At 42.2% G+C, this 15,955-nt stretch overlaps 1 protein-coding gene across 1 annotated transcript; it reads left to right on the forward strand.

Annotated features, from left to right (window-relative positions):
* The first annotated feature begins 10,300 nt into the window (after window positions 1-10,300).
* LOC147857363 (putative protein phosphatase 2C 75) lies at window positions 10,301-13,946 on the forward strand. The gene is made up of 5 exons (XM_087328558.1): window positions 10,301-10,890; window positions 11,866-12,216; window positions 12,575-12,692; window positions 12,794-13,017; window positions 13,370-13,946. The coding sequence occupies exons 1-5, from the start codon at window positions 10,648-10,650 to the stop codon at window positions 13,532-13,534; spliced, it is 1,101 nt and encodes a 366-aa protein (XP_087184684.1). The 5' UTR covers window positions 10,301-10,647; the 3' UTR covers window positions 13,535-13,946.
* Window positions 13,947-15,955: the final 2,009 nt, after the last annotated feature.

Here is a 15,955-nt window from a genome sequence, read left to right on the forward strand (position 1 = left end):
TATCACCATAATCATTAACCCTAACCCTAAAACCATCAACACTATTTTGGCACGCCGGGCGTGCCATATTGTGTTACCGTACGAGACGTACGGGTGATTGTTAAGTGTGATAAGTGCGGGTGAAAGATATATGTATGTGTAATGTCATACGATTATGAGTGTGAATGTAAGTGAGAGTGTGAGGGATATAAAGAGGTGTGAGTTTGTGACTAGGTGTGAATGGCCAAGGGTCTTGCACCCTTGTGTATCTACCCCTTTGTACCGATATTAACCCCTTATGGGGAATGAATGAAAAAAAAAGCAATAGTTCTCTCTCTCTTCCTCTCTCTCTCTCTCTCTCTCTCCCATAACGTTGAACCCCTTGGGAGGGGGGTGGAGCCATTCTAGGCACCACCCCCCACCCCACAATGCTTCTCAATGCACATCGTAATCATGATCTCAACCCCATAATGCTTATCAATCTCGCCATCACATTGTTTCCATCTTCATCACTATCAATGTCATCATCAATCTCGCAATGCTAATCATTTCCATATTCGTATTATTAACAAACCCTAACCCTATTCCTATCTTTATCACCATAATCATTAACCCTAACCCTAAAACCATCAACACTATTTTGGCACGCCCTACGGCCGACCATCCTTAGAGAAGAAGTCAAAGAAGGATGCACGATGACAACGTAAATGTGAAATGTGCGATAAATGGTGATAATAATGTGGGCGAAATCAAATCAACAATGTATGGTAAATGGCGGTTACAATATGCTAGATAATGTCAATGAATGAGATGTGGCAATACGAATGTGCGAGAAAGAGTGGTGCGGGAAATGGAGACAAACGAAGACGGTGATGGAATAAGGGAACGGAGCCCGTGATGATGGCAAAGAAAAAAAGAAGAATAGCATCGAGACGATCGAACGAGCAACCGGAGTGGCCGAGGAGTGGCCACAATGACCGGAGAGAGGCCGGAATGAACAGCGGCAATCGGAATGAACAGCGGCAATCGGAATGAATGGAGGGAAGTGGACGAAGAGCGATGTCGATCGTGGTAGCAGCCAACCGATGATCGAAACCAACAAAAGCAACGGCCGAACGACGGCCGGATGGGCCAAATAGCGGTCAAAATTGCGGCGGCCAAGAGTGGCGGCGTCGGAATGGCTAGAGTGGCAAAACAGCCCCGGCGGCCAAATATCGACGTGAGAAAGACGGCCGGAATAGCCGAAATCGTCGAACAATGAAGCGGAGCGGTGGAATGGCCGGCGGCCGGACAAACGACCAAGGAAATGGTCGGAAGGGCTGGAAATAGATGTTGGTGATCGGATGGCAACCAAACAACAATAGATAAAGATTGAATATAACATTAGGAAGAAGAAAGATGAAGAAAGAATGAGAAACATTAAGAACAAGAAAAGAGAGAGAAACGGGAGAAAACGCATGAAGAAGAAGGAAGAATGAGAAGAAAAGAAAAGAAAGAACGTGAAAAAAAAAAGAGAGAGGAAAAAGAAATTTAAAATAATATTATTATAAAGAAATAAAAAGAGAAAGATAGGGGCATAAAACAAATTTCAAAAACTCATGGACCTAAAAGAAATGGACGCAAACCACACACAACTCACAAGATACAAAGAAGACTATACATACAACGTTTTTTTGACAACCCGAAGTATGTTACCAAGTTCGTGTGCCGACAGAACGAGAATGTTCGTGTCGATAAAGATTCGCTGACCGACAAAGATGTTCGAGTCAAGCGCTCCGATCGAGGGAGTCGATCGTTGAGAGGACCGATGGAAGTTCCGGTCGAAGAAAGATTATGATCAAGGCATGTGGGATCGAAGTGCAAGGCACTTTCCCACGGGCGTGCCATATTGTGTTACCGTACGAGACGTACGGGTGATTGTTAAGTGTGATAAGTGCGGGTGAAAGATATATGTATGTGTAATGTCATACGATTATGAGTGTGAATGTAAGTGAGAGTGTGAGGGATATAAAGAGGTGTGAGTTTGTGACTAGGTGTGAATGGCCAAGGGTCTTGCACCCTTGTGTATCTACCCCTTTGTACCGATATTAACCCCTTATGGGGAATGAATGAAAAAAAAAGCAATAGTTCTCTCTCTCTTCCTCTCTCTCTCTCTCTCTCTCTCTCTCCCATAACGTTGAACCCCTTGGGAGGGGGGTGGAGCCATTCTAGGCACCACCCCCCACCCCACAATGCTTCTCAATGCACATCGTAATCATGCTCTCAACCCCATAATGCTTATCAATCTCGCCATCACATTGTTTCCATCTTCATCACTATCAATGTCATCATCAATCTCGCAATGCTAATCATTTCCATATTCGTATTATTAACAAACCCTAACCCTATTCCTATCTTTATCACCATAATCATTAACCAGCGGAATCAACGAATAAAACGCTACAGAACATCCTTAGAAAAATTTTCAATGAGAACCGGACCGACTGGGACACGAAGTTGCAGAGCGTGCTGTGGGCGTACCGAACGGCGTACAAGACTAGCATCCGGACGACCCCGTTCCGACTGGCATTCGGCTTGGAAGCAGTCATGCCTGTAGAATTCCAAATTCCTAGCTTAAGAATACAGGTTAAGGAGCGGTTAAGCGAGAAGGAATCGGAACGAATCCGGCTGAAGATGCTGTTAGAACAGGAAGAAAATCGAATAGCCAGCCTGCTACAGCTAGAACTAGAGCAAAGGAGGAGGAAAGCCTTTGTAGACCGACACCGCCGCGGTAACGAAAAGGAATTCGAGGTCGGGAAACCTGTATTACTATTCCAGACAAGGATGGGGAGCATGCCAGGGAAATTGCGATTTCGGTGGACCGGACCATTCTGGATCACAAAGGAGTACAATGGGTCTTACCAGCTCGGGACGTTGTCAGGAGAAGTTGTGGGCAAATGGGCAAATGGGTTTCGCCTAAAACCGTATAAGGGGCACATGCCAGCTAACCCCTTCAAGCAAAACCCGGAAAACCCGAATGGCGAGAAACCGACAACAGTGCACATGGACCCGAACACATCGGGGGGAACCGAACAATGATGCGGCATATGATTTAAAAAAAAAAAAAAAAAAAAAAGAATTACGTGGAGCTACGGGTAGAAAAGTCAAGACAAGAGGATCAAGAAAATCATGGTAATGATGAAGGAGGTAGTTACAACCGTCACACGGGTGCACGAGCTATTTAAAGCACAGAACGTGGGGGGCCGAGGTACAGGATTAAAACGCGCGTCAATTAAGGAGTCATAATGACAGACACATAGGAGATTCGACACACGCGCCAAAGAAGCGCAGGCATGACACGCGGCAGCAAAGGACAGACATGCTATTCATGACAGAGCATGCGCAGGCGCCAAAAATAGGACAGGCTATTCATGACAGAACATGCGCAGGCGCCAAAAATAGGACATACTATTCGAGGCAGAGGACGTGCAGACGCCGAAATTAAAAAGTAAGATGCTAATTATGGCAGAAGATACGCACGCGCGAAAAACAGGAAAAGGCGGCTCGAGGGAAACGCCACTATATAAAGGAAGAACCGGGGAAGGGTTCACTTTTTACGAATTTTCCCACAAGCAAACGCAGGCTCATAACAGCAAGATCCGACGCGCAGAACACCTACACCCCGACCTCAGACCACAGGCAGCAGCAAACGAAGAAGAAGCGATGGCACTGTCGGACGGAGCGCGACAATGGCTGACGGAGAACGGATTAGGAGGGCTGCTGCGGGTCGCTGACGCTCCACCACACAAGGAACCAGAGCAGGCGGCAACAGCGGTGGACTTAGCAGAGGTCACTGAAGGAGCGGTACAAGCGCTCACAGGGATTTCGGAGGGAGGACTTCAAACAATAGAGCTACCCTCGAACCAAATATTCTTCGAGTATTTCGGCGAATATTCCCTCAGCAGCAAGGCGTATCGCACACAGGGCGGAGAGAACCGGCTGTTCGGAGAGGTGGCCCGCGCCCTGATGGAGTATGGGTTCGTGAACCCTCGTCCGGCAGCCATAGCCAAATACCGAGCAGCGATCGTCGCCGCGACATTCGAAGGCCTGCAGGTGGACTGGCTCCACTTCATCACCGAAGGACTGCAAGAGGCGATCAAGCACTTGGTGGAAGGGAAGAAGCCATGGTCCGGAATATCCCAATGGTTAACAGTGTTGGTCCCACCGGTGTCCCCCATCAAGCACAAGCAAAGAAGTCGGCAGGAGACTACCCCGAAGCAAACCATGAAACGCCGACGAATCCTAGAGAAACACACTCCAGGATGGACACAGGAAGAAGAACAGCCGCGGAAAGAAGGCTCATCTCGACAACCGCGGGAAGAAGACTCCTCCCGACAGCAACGGGAGGAAGGCCCATCACGACAGCCACAGAAACAGCAACCGCAACCGACCACGAAGAAGAAAAAGGCGGAGAAAGGCAAGGAGAAGCTGGCGAAGAAAACCAGCAAGAGGCAAACCGACACCGAACCAGTAACGCTCGAATCGGAACCGGTACTAGTAAAGGAACCGATAGTCGCAGCGACGGAGGACGCCGAAACAGAGGAAGAGTCATCCGAACCGATGTTAATACTACCACCCAGGCAAGGGAAGGAGAAACGGGCGACAAGACCGACCCCAACAGCGGTCGGAACTCAACAACGGGCGGAAGAACAAGTAACCGGAACAGAAGCGACACAGGATGAAGGTTCGTCTGCACCAAAGCAGGCAGTACCGGAACCAACGGCGGCGGAATTCGAAGAACAAAGGAAGGAACAAGCGCCGGAACAAGAGAAGAGGCCCGAGAAACAGCCGGAAAAACAGCCGGAGCTAGGCACGTCTGCTGACACCAACGAAGGCAGAACAAAGGCACAATGGCTAAGGTGGTTGTCAGGGCAGTTGTCGGGAGTAGCAGACCAGATGGAGAAAGAGGAGGAGCAAAGAGAAGAAGTGACTAGGACGACGACTAAGGAGATGGTCATGCTCCGGGCACAATTACATGAGCTGCAAGAAGAGCTAGCACAGGCAAAAGAAGGCAGCCGACAAGCGCAAGATGGCACCGAGCCGGTCGGGACATCAGAAAAGCAAGCCGAACCAGAAACGGAGAAGGCCTTGCAAACCGGCCCTGAGACCGAGAAGTTAATAGCAACTTTGAAAGAAGAATTACAGGCTCAGGAGGCATTGAGAAATAACGAAAGAGAGCAGCGGCAATTGGTAGAAGACGACAGACGGCGAATGGAGGAAGGCCTTCGCCGAAGCAAAGCCACCAACGACCGACTACAAGAAGAAAACGGGACACTGCAAAAGGAGAAAGATAGGCTGCGCCGACGAATGGAGCAAGAAATCGAGCGGTTGCGAGAGGAACTCCGACAACAAAAGGACCGGGATGATCGGTTGCGAGATCAGGCGAACCGACGCCTAAAACAGAAGACGGAGGAATTCGACCGACTGTGTAAGGATTATAAACAGGCCACGTCGGACATCAAGAATCAGGCAGCATCGTACGACCGACAGTTAGAGAAGCTGAAAGAGCAGCTCAAGGAAAACCGCTTGGAATTGTCCAAAGCAAGGGAGGAAGTGTCGGTGGAGAAGACCTTGACGTCGGAACAAAGAAAAGAGATGGAAGTACTTCGGCAGAAAGTAGGGGAGCTGACAAAAAGCAGGAATGAGGAGAAAGTGAAGTTGACTTTCGAAATCAACAAATGGCGGAGTACCTGTGACAAGCAAAAAGTCGACTCTGAAGCTCAAACTCAGTTAATGGCCGACATCATCAAACGGATAAGGAGGGAAAAACAAGCAGCTGCGGAACAGGCTAAAGCAGGGGTGGACCGAATTAAGTTCATCATGTCAAGCTGGAGTACCCGAGCTCAGGCCAGCATAAATGAAAGCACGGAGAAACTCTGGAAGGAATGGGCACAACAGGCAGCTGAACTGCAGACACTCCGAGCTGATGCAGAGAATCGGAAGAAAACCGGAGATGGGTTCTATAAAATGGACGAAGAAAGTATCGTCAACATCCGGGAAGAATTGTCGGAGGATTTCTATGCTCTAGCAGAGGAGCATCTCAAGGAAATCTGAGGGTTAGTAGAGAGGTTGGATGACGGGCAGCTCGAAACCCAACTAGAATTGGAAGGGTACGAGAAGGAGCGACTGCGACAGGAAGCCGAGGGACACACAACGCCGATCTCCATTAGTGAGGGCGAGCGACCGGCTGAAGAGGACCCAACCAACAATGCACCCCGACAAGAATTACCCGAGGTAGAACTTCCGGAGCAAGAGCAGGTTGATGCCGGGGATGATGCAGAGTGGAGACAGAGAAGTGCCGAATCCGGGGAGGAAAGGACACAACCAGTGGAAACCGGAGAGAGCGATACCGGGAACGGAACGGAGGTAGAGCAGGACAGACCCGGACAGCATACAGAAGAAACACCGGTACCACCGGTACAAGCAGAGTCGGAGCAGCAAGATGCGAAAAGGCAGCCAATCCAATCGGAAGTCAGAGACGGCACAGGCCAGACAACACTTGGAACCTCTGAGCGGAGTTAGCTGAATAATTTGGAGGAAGACTGAAGCCGGCTGTGGGTTCGAAGTGCAACGCACTTTCCCACGGGCGTGCCATGTGTTGGCCGGTCAGAGAAGGCAAGTGGGAAAGCAAGGTCGGATCGGATAAATATAGAAATAGGAATAGAATTATTAGGAGGGACGGATCCGGTAGTTGTAACCGATCCGGATCCGAACCGATTCGGTTTCGGTTAACGGTTGCTTACCGAGCACCGATTGTAATCTGGCCGGATGCCTATAAAAGGATCCGATGTTTTGTAATGGAAGCGCGAAGAATTAATATAGTTTTGCTTATGCTGATTAATCTTGTCTTCGTCTGTGCTTAAGTGTAATTATCCTACGCGTGTATTAACATTCTATCCCTACCACCCCTTTGGAGAAGTGTCGGATAGACACCTGTGTTGCGGCTAGTCCAGCCATACATACAACATTTAAAAGTTGGTTTTCTTTCTTCCAGGTTACACATTCCAAACTGTCATTAAAACTTTCCAAAGCAACAATTTAACAACCAAAGGCAAATGTAATTTGTATTGAGTGGTATTTGAAAAGTGCTTGTGCAAGGAAATAAATCATGGTATGCCAGTAATAAACTCGGGAAACATAGTTACTTAAAACATCTTCTTTAATTTCAATTAACCAATAACCATGAGTAAAAAACAAGTATTGTTATGATGTCTGATTTTGTTGTTAAAACAACGTGGTGCGTGTTGGAAAAGCAATCTATTAGCTAATGTATGATGCCTAATTTGCTTTATTAATTGTGTGTTCTCTCACCTTAAGGTATTCATTTGATTGACCTCATCCCCCACTTAAGCAAATTACATATGAAGACAAAGAAGTGCACTTGATTTTCCCCTTTTTGATAGAGGGCATACATAAGTTCAAACTTCATACATGTATGTGAATTTGATACGAATTCCTTCATATAGCCCCAATATGGAGGGCATATTGGACATATCATCATGATAATGTGGGCCCTTTACTCATACTTCTCAATGTCGTTGACATCCCTTATCTCAATAGATAGAACATTTTGCCATCCAAAACGTTGTATCTATTAAAGACTCTCTCGAGTCTAAACCATTATTTTAAACATCCATATTCAAGGCTTGTGAATAATATGCATAACAATTTGCGTATTGAAATTGCACTCTAGGGTTTGATCAAACTATTACTCGTTCAAATTCTAGACATCGTTTCAACAAATAGAAAGAAAACGTCAACCTAACAAATACACATTTTGAAGCAAGAATCTCTTCATTGTGCAAGGTTGCACTCAAGAATATATATTAGGGCTCAAATGTACAAAGAGTGTAAGACTTGTATACAAGAAACAACATGATCTCAATCTCAAACAATAAATTTTCATGTAGTGTCATTGAGGTTAATTATCTAAAATAAAAAACAAGAAATCTAACATCTAATCAAAGACTTGTCAATATGGAGTTAGCTTATTGAATTACATTTGTCGTTTGACAAGATTGTTTGACAAATGCTCAAATTTTAGTCAATGTTTCAAAAACATACATAATAAGATTTTGACCATACAATTCAAACCTTTTCGTGCAAAAGTATAACTCGTGTTGCTTCTACTTCTCAATAACCATACAAGGACATAAACTCCTAAAAACTTGGATATGGACATCCCTATTATTTTTTTATAAAAGATTTTCTTCAATAGTATTAAGAAAAAATGCCTGAACACTACAACTTGAACCTGTCTGCCCAGAAGGTTACAGCTTTTTATGTACAACAATGTAAAATAATCCTAAGACGAAATATTGAACTTTGTAGAAGGTGTTGGAATTTGTTAATATTCAAGAAAGAGTCCATGGAAGTTGATAGTGCCATTGAGGCTTGAGTTGACATTGTCAATAGGGGCAACTTTTTCCATAAGTGAAGAAGCTTTTTCCTTCTCTTGTTCACAGACTTTGGGGAACCGTGCATATTATCATATTGGCCACGGGCTACTGCCAGCAAGTTCTCCTGATATGGACATCCCTATAATGGTTTGTTGATATTGAAAGCCAAAGGTTTTGATCGATTCATTTTCAAATGACATTTACATCGTAAAATACTCAATCCTTCTTACGACATATTGGATAGTATTGTGAAATGCACATAACACTATGGTGCAATTAGCCTATCTACATTTAAAGCGAATAATCATGGGTTGGATGATCGAAATCAAATTCCTCTTGTGATGTTCTACATTGTTGTGGATAAAACTAATGTACACAAACAAAGCATTAAGATCCCTATAATGGTTTGTTGATATTGAAAGCCAAAGGTTTTGATCAATTCATTTTCAAATGACATTTACATCGTAAAATACTCAATCCTTCTTATGACATATTGGATAGTATTGTGAAATGCACATAACACTATGGTGCAATTAGCCTATCTACATTTAACGCGAATAATCATGGGTTGGATGATCGAAATCAAATTCCTCTCGTGATGTTCTACATTGTTGTGGGTAAAACTAATGTACACAAACAAAGCATTAAGATATATGAAGAGTGCTTAAGTTCAAGATTATAAGTAGATTAGTGCAAGATAAACATTTTGTGAAAGCAATGACACAATATAGTACCGTTAACCTTGTATTCCAAATGCATGGATGGGTGTGTACCCTAACATGTGCTCGATTTTTTGATATGGAAGGTGTCAAGTGATTGCCTATCATCTTTTTCACTTCATACGATACATACACACACATGCAAAGCAAAAACATAACCCAAATACATGTAGATGATAAGAACTAACCAACCCACAACACGTACAATGACCATTCGACCATCAATGAGGTGGGGTGGTTGTTAAGACATCTACAAATTGATTCCATCCATCACTTCTCTTTATATCACAACTTTTGAAGAATCCATCGAATTCATGGGAGCTTACGTGGGTCAGACACAGGATCATGATATCTACGGGTTTAGATGGTTTCAGATTGTCATCATTCCACATGGATTGTCGACCACGCATATTGAATCAATCCCAAGGGTTTTATGCACATGTTCATGTCACATTGGTGTGCAAAGTGTCGCGATCGAACTAATCTATAAATCATGGCATTACATCGGCAAAGCACTCGGACTTGGGTCGAGTCGAGGTGGACGATTCGGGTTAGTTGGGTCTTTGGAAGGTGCCATTAATCCTAGGGGCAGAAGTGATGGTGATGGTTATGGAGTCCCATAGTACGTAATATACTCGAATGCATTGGCAAACATTCTTTTTTTGTCTCGTACGAATGCAAACGAATGCGCATATTATGAAAATATTCTTATGTTTTGTTTTTACACTTTTTACCTTATAATAAATAATGAATACATCATACAAAAGAATGGTATTTACTATTTACTATACTTCGAGGGTGTTTACCATACTCGAATGATTGAAACATTCTTAATTGCGAATGCACGTATGGTACGTATGGTTCAAACTTCATACTATAGTTATAGTTATGGTGATGGTGATGGTTATGATGGTGATCACTGATGATGATAGAGTCAGTGACTCGATTTTCAGTTGGAATTTACTGAAAATGGATCAGCCCCTGCGTCGTTTCTTTTCAATCAAACCCTAGAAAAGAGAGAGAGAGAGAGAGAGAGAGAGAGACGGCTGAACACGACCCATTCCTTCCTACTTTCTCTGTTTTCTATTTTCGTTTTTCCTCGTATCAATTTAAATGCTTCACTCATAGCTCTGCTGTTCCATTCCGTTAGAAACATATATTTAGGGCTTAGTAAGAAATTGGGGCTTTGCAAGGAAATTAGGGTTTGGGAGGAAATTGGGTTTAAAAAAGAAAGAAAGTCCGCTTCCAGAGAAATTGGGGGCTTCCAAGTAAATTAGGGTTTAGTAGGAAACTGGGTTTTTCGAAATAGGTCAGGGTTAAGGAGGAGGAAATCGGGGATTTTCGAAAGAAATTAGGCCTTAGGAGGAAATTGTGTGTGTGTGTGTGTGTGTGTGTTTTGTTTTCCTTAAAACAAATTAGGGTTTAGAAAAAAATAGATTAGGGATCTTCAAGCCAAGTTAATAGGAGTTAGGAAGAAATTAGGGTTTCTGACCGTGTGCCCAAGGTTCTCGATGACACCATGGGGCTGGCGCCTCGCTCACTCTTCTTCGAGCCACTCTTCTTCAGACATGGACAGAAGAGGCAGGATCAATACCACAAACTCTAGTGTTGTTGATCCTGATCATGCAGATGACCAGATTTCCCAAAGAGCAAGAAAGTGGTATGTATCCAACGGTGGAAGCTCGAGAATTTCTCTCTTCACTCGGCGTGGTGTTCGCAAGGGGATCAATCAAGACACTATGCTTGCTTGGGAGGTATGTCACTGAAAATCTTATGATTTTAATCCAATAGTGAGATTTTGTTTTTTGTCACAATCAACTTGAAGATGATTGCCATGTTTGATGTTCGCGAAATGCTTGACACCTTAGGAGTTAAAGCCTAAATCACTAATCCATTAGTAGGTTGCCATGTTTGATCATCGCGAAAGGCTTGACACCTTAGGAGTTAAAGCCGAAATCACTAATCCATTAGTAGGATGCCATGTTTGATCATCTCGAAATGCTTGTCACCTCAGGAGTTAAGGCCTAAATCACTAAGCCATTAGTAGGTTGCCATGTTTGATCATCGCGAAATTCTTGACACCTTAGGAGTTAAAGCCTAAATCACTAATCCATTAGTAGGATGCCATGTTTGATCATCGCGAAAGGCTTGACACCTTAGGAGTTAAAGCCGAAATCACTAATCCATTAGTAGGATGCCATGTTTGATCATCTCGAAATGCTTGTCACCTTAGGAGTTAAGGCCTAAATCACTAAGCCATTAGTAGGTTGCCATGTTTGATCATCGCGAAATGCTTGACACCTTAGGAGTTAAAGCCTAAATCACTAATCCATTAGTAGGATGCCATGTTTGATCATCTCGAAATGCTTTACACCTTAGGAGTTATGGCCTAAATCACTAATCCATTAGTAGGTTGCCATGTTTGATCATCGCGAAATGCTAGACACCTTAGGAGTTAAAGCCTAAATCACTAATCCATTAGTAGGATGCCATGTTTGATCATCTCGAAATGCTTTACACCTTAGGAGTTAAGGCCTAATCACTAAGCCATTAGTAGGTTGCCATGTTTGATCATTGCGAAATGCTTGACACCTTAGGAGTTAAAGCCTAAATCACTAATCCATTAGTAGGTTACTATCCATCAAGATGCAATGTTTGCTTGGAGAGGTCATGTTTTGGCGTAAATCAATTCATGTAAACTTGAAACCTTTACTTTTTTGTATGTGTAGAGGTTTGGTTGTGAAGAAGGAACCATCTTCTGTGGGGTCTTCGATGGGCATGGCAACCATGGGCATCGAATCTCGAGAACAGTGAGAGACAAATTGCCGATCATTCTAGCTAATTGTTGGATGAATATGCAACCTCCTGCGAACTCCATGTCTTTCTCTACATCTGGTGCTAGCGAGACTGACATTGTCGGTGCCGATAGTCGTCGACAAGGGTCATCTGATGACGCGGCTCATGTTATTGCATGGAAAGAGTCTTTCCTTGTTGCATTTGAGCAGATGGATGGAGAGCTTTTGCGAGGGGATTTCGACTCCCACTCGAGTGGTACGACCGCGGTTGCTCTCGTAAAACAGGTGGGTATAATTTATCATATATGCCAAGTGTTGAATGTATCCTCTAGAATTTGTTTTCTTGCATAGTTGTGTGATCAAAACTACATCCAAATTTTGATTAGCACAAAAAGGTTGCATTAGCACTGGTCTATAACATGTTGCGACAATCCCTCCATTTTATTTTCCTCACCTACTTGAGAGGACTTTTGTCTTTTGTGGGCCAAAACTTAGATGCATTGTATATGATCAATTCTCATAATTCCATTTGACATGATCAACTCTCATAATTGCATTTTTTTATCAATTCTCATCGTTGTGTATGTGATAAATCATGCAATGGTGCTTATATATTTTGAATATTCTACAACACTTCTTACAGGGAAATGACCTCATTGTAGGTAATATTGGAGATTCAAGGGCTGTATTGGGGACTAGGGTTGATGACAACTCCATGATAGCATCACAATTAACTGTTGACTTGATACCTAATGTACCAAGTAGGCAAATGGACACTCTAAATTGGAGATGCAAATGATTATTAATATATCGATTACCAAGTACCTAAATAACTTTTCTTTGTTGGTAAAAAAAACAACAGGAGAGGCGGAGAGGATCAAACGACACAAAGGCCGTGTTTTCCCTTTACCAAACGAGCCCTCGGTGCATAGGGTTTGGTTACCCAATAAGACAACTCCTGGGTTAGCCATGGCAAGAACTTTCGGTGATTATTGCCTCAAGAATTATGGTGTAATATCGGAGCCTGAAGTAACAATATGGCGACTATCCAAGAGAGATGAGTTTGTCGTGCTCGCCACGGATGGGGTACGTCAAAGATAATGTTTACAAGCATATATGCAACCATATACCTCAATGGATCCAACTATCTAATTATACCTTGATGGAATCACTTGTGGTATACATGGGTCACCATATGCCTAAATGGAACCAACCATACCTTCATGTAGTCATTTATGGCGTAGATCTACACAAGTAACTATTAAAGCCAAATGTAGATTCATTAGCTCAAAGTAACCATATCATACCCCAACTTAATTAATGCATGTTAAACCTTCATGTGTACAGATAGGCCCATATTCTCTAATTTTAAGATTATGGCGATGTGTTTGCTCGTAATAGTCTAAATCCTTTGTCATATGATGATGGTTGGTTATAGGTGTGGAATGTTCTCACGAATCAAGAAGTTGTAGATATAGTGGCATCCACATCCGACCGATCATTTGCAGCGGAAGCTGTTGTGGACAAGGCAATGGGTGCTTGGAAGGCCAAGACGACAACCTCCAAGTCCGATGATTGTGCCGTTGTTTGCTTGTTTATATGATGTACAGCATTACTTGGGTCAAAGTCATGACCCGTGTACATACAAGGAGGGTTCCATACCATTACCAAACTCCGCCAATAGCTTGAAGTTTGGAGGTCAAGATTTGTATATCCCCCACCCCAAAAGAAAAGAAGGAATTCTTTGTCGAAGACCAATAAACTCAATGATATTTTCATGTTGTGTGATGATATTTTGAAAGATCACATGAGGTATGTATTTGATTCTCAAGGGTAGAAATTAGAATCATGATTTCCCGATTCTTTGGTTGTATTTTAAAATAAACAAAAATTTAGAGTATACGTGGCTCCTAAGCTTTAATATCCCAACATTTTACACGATCACGAAATGTTGATGGGACACAAAAAAATCATCATTTAGGTGGTCAACAATCTAATAAGAAGTTTTTACTTGAGTTTGTATGTATTGTGACAAACCATGTATTTTTTTACTTTGGTTCACTATGCACATATGTGAAAAGTTGATAAATGTGTGTATTGTATGTGCCATTTGGAATATGGTGCAAAAGTGTTTGGTAAAATTTGGAATGGTGCACCATATTCAAATTCATTTTCATCCAATCAATCATTTGCACATTTGCTGTTTGGATGTGAATCAATCTTGTTAATATAGGAGACATCATTGTTGTCAGTAGATGGTTGTATGAAAAATAAATCTCTATTTTCTACAATGTGAGTAAAAGGAAATGCAAAATTGTGGAAAAGAGAAGGGTCATCATTTTAGTGTTTGGAAACTACATGGTCACTACATTACAAGAAGTACTAGAAAAGATTATGGTAACTATCGAACAATCCAAATAGGAATGTTTGAACTTTGAAACCAAAAAGGATATGAATATATATCATTAGAAAAGATGTAAGGGACATTGAAAATGATACATTTAAGAACTTTCTATAGTTTCAGATAATATTTGAAGTCCATGTTACCTCTTGGGTACTTTCGCTTGACAAGATGCCTCCAATAGAACTTCCTTTTGAAGGCTGCCATAATAAGATAACCTCGTAAATCCCATAATTTGAGGGAACATGTAGTCTCTTAAATGTATAAATGCAACACTTTCATGTTCTGCTTTAGCACCTAATTCTTGTTATTTCAAGCGAATTCAAGAGCAAAGATTATGGAGGGTATATTTCAGAAGACAATGTGCATACATCATGCTTAAATTGATGTAAAACAGATATGACAAAAGACATAATGGGCATACTAGTTTTGAATGTTACCCAAATTATGAATGCATAGTTTGCTATTTACAATACGTTCCAATTGATTTAGCAATCGGGAAGAGGGGGAAAGCATACACCACACTATTGCTCCAAAGTTATGTCAACAACTTATCAATTCAACTTGAAATTTTCATGATAAACTCACATTGGCAATGTAAGTTAATGATGATTGTGTGATGCTTATAGGTGTGTTGTGTCAAGAACACATCTTTATCTCGGTCAGAGTTCTATCTCTTACTAAGGACGTATGTCAGAGTCAGACTACATTTTGTTGGCAAAATAGGCAAGAGTGGTTGTCAAGCACTCTTGAACTTCTAACACTTATATATTATGACCTAGTTAAACTCATCCTTTCAACTCTTAGACAATTAGTTATTAAACACATGAAAGCATGTACAAATAAGTAATCTATTAGTTACTGACGCAAGAAATCATGTACAAATAAACAACCTTTTAGTTAACAATGCATAAAAGAATGTACAAATAAGTAAACCAAACTTCAATTAGTTAAAGGAAATTGCCACAAAAACAGGATATGAGAACAAAACATGAATGTCATATGTTGACCTTTTTGAGAATCAACTATGGTTAATGCCTCCTTTTATTGAATCAATATTAAACCATGCATGAATTAACATGCGACTATAGAACCTTATACATGGAAACCCATTTAGAGTTCCTAAAATCATCCCCTCCTCTTATTGACAACTTCGAGTCAAAGACGTCTTGTGTGTATAATGGTGATGGAACTTGCGGATCACATCAAGTGCATTGGTGAGGTGGATGGAAAGTCCCAAGTGGCCTCTAATAATGGATAAACTTCCATCAAGATGAAGTAATGGATCTGGCGGTGCAATCTCCTTGAGGTCAAGATTTCCTCGATGTTCCCCCGTCCTTGAGTTGTATGCTAGGAGGTTGTCCATATTGTCAAATAAGAATCCAATATCCATAATATGGCCTTATGGGTGTCATATTAGATACCCATGAATTTGGAAATGTTTTCGTAAGATGAGTCAAAAGACCACCAATGTTTTATTTGTTTGGAGACATGGAATGTTCTCAATCTCTTATATTGATCTAATTTTGCACAATATTGGATTGTGGTGATGTGTCAACATGGAAGCCAACCTTTGTCACCAACCTTAAAGTTGGTGGTGTAGATTTCCAACAATCAACCTAG

The sequence above is a fragment of the Azolla caroliniana genome, unplaced genomic scaffold (assembly GCF_043228905.1).
Source record: "Azolla caroliniana isolate FFs.n. ecotype wild unplaced genomic scaffold, voAzoCaro1.0.p SCAF_12, whole genome shotgun sequence".
Taxonomy (NCBI): domain Eukaryota; kingdom Viridiplantae; phylum Streptophyta; class Polypodiopsida; order Salviniales; family Salviniaceae; genus Azolla; species Azolla caroliniana.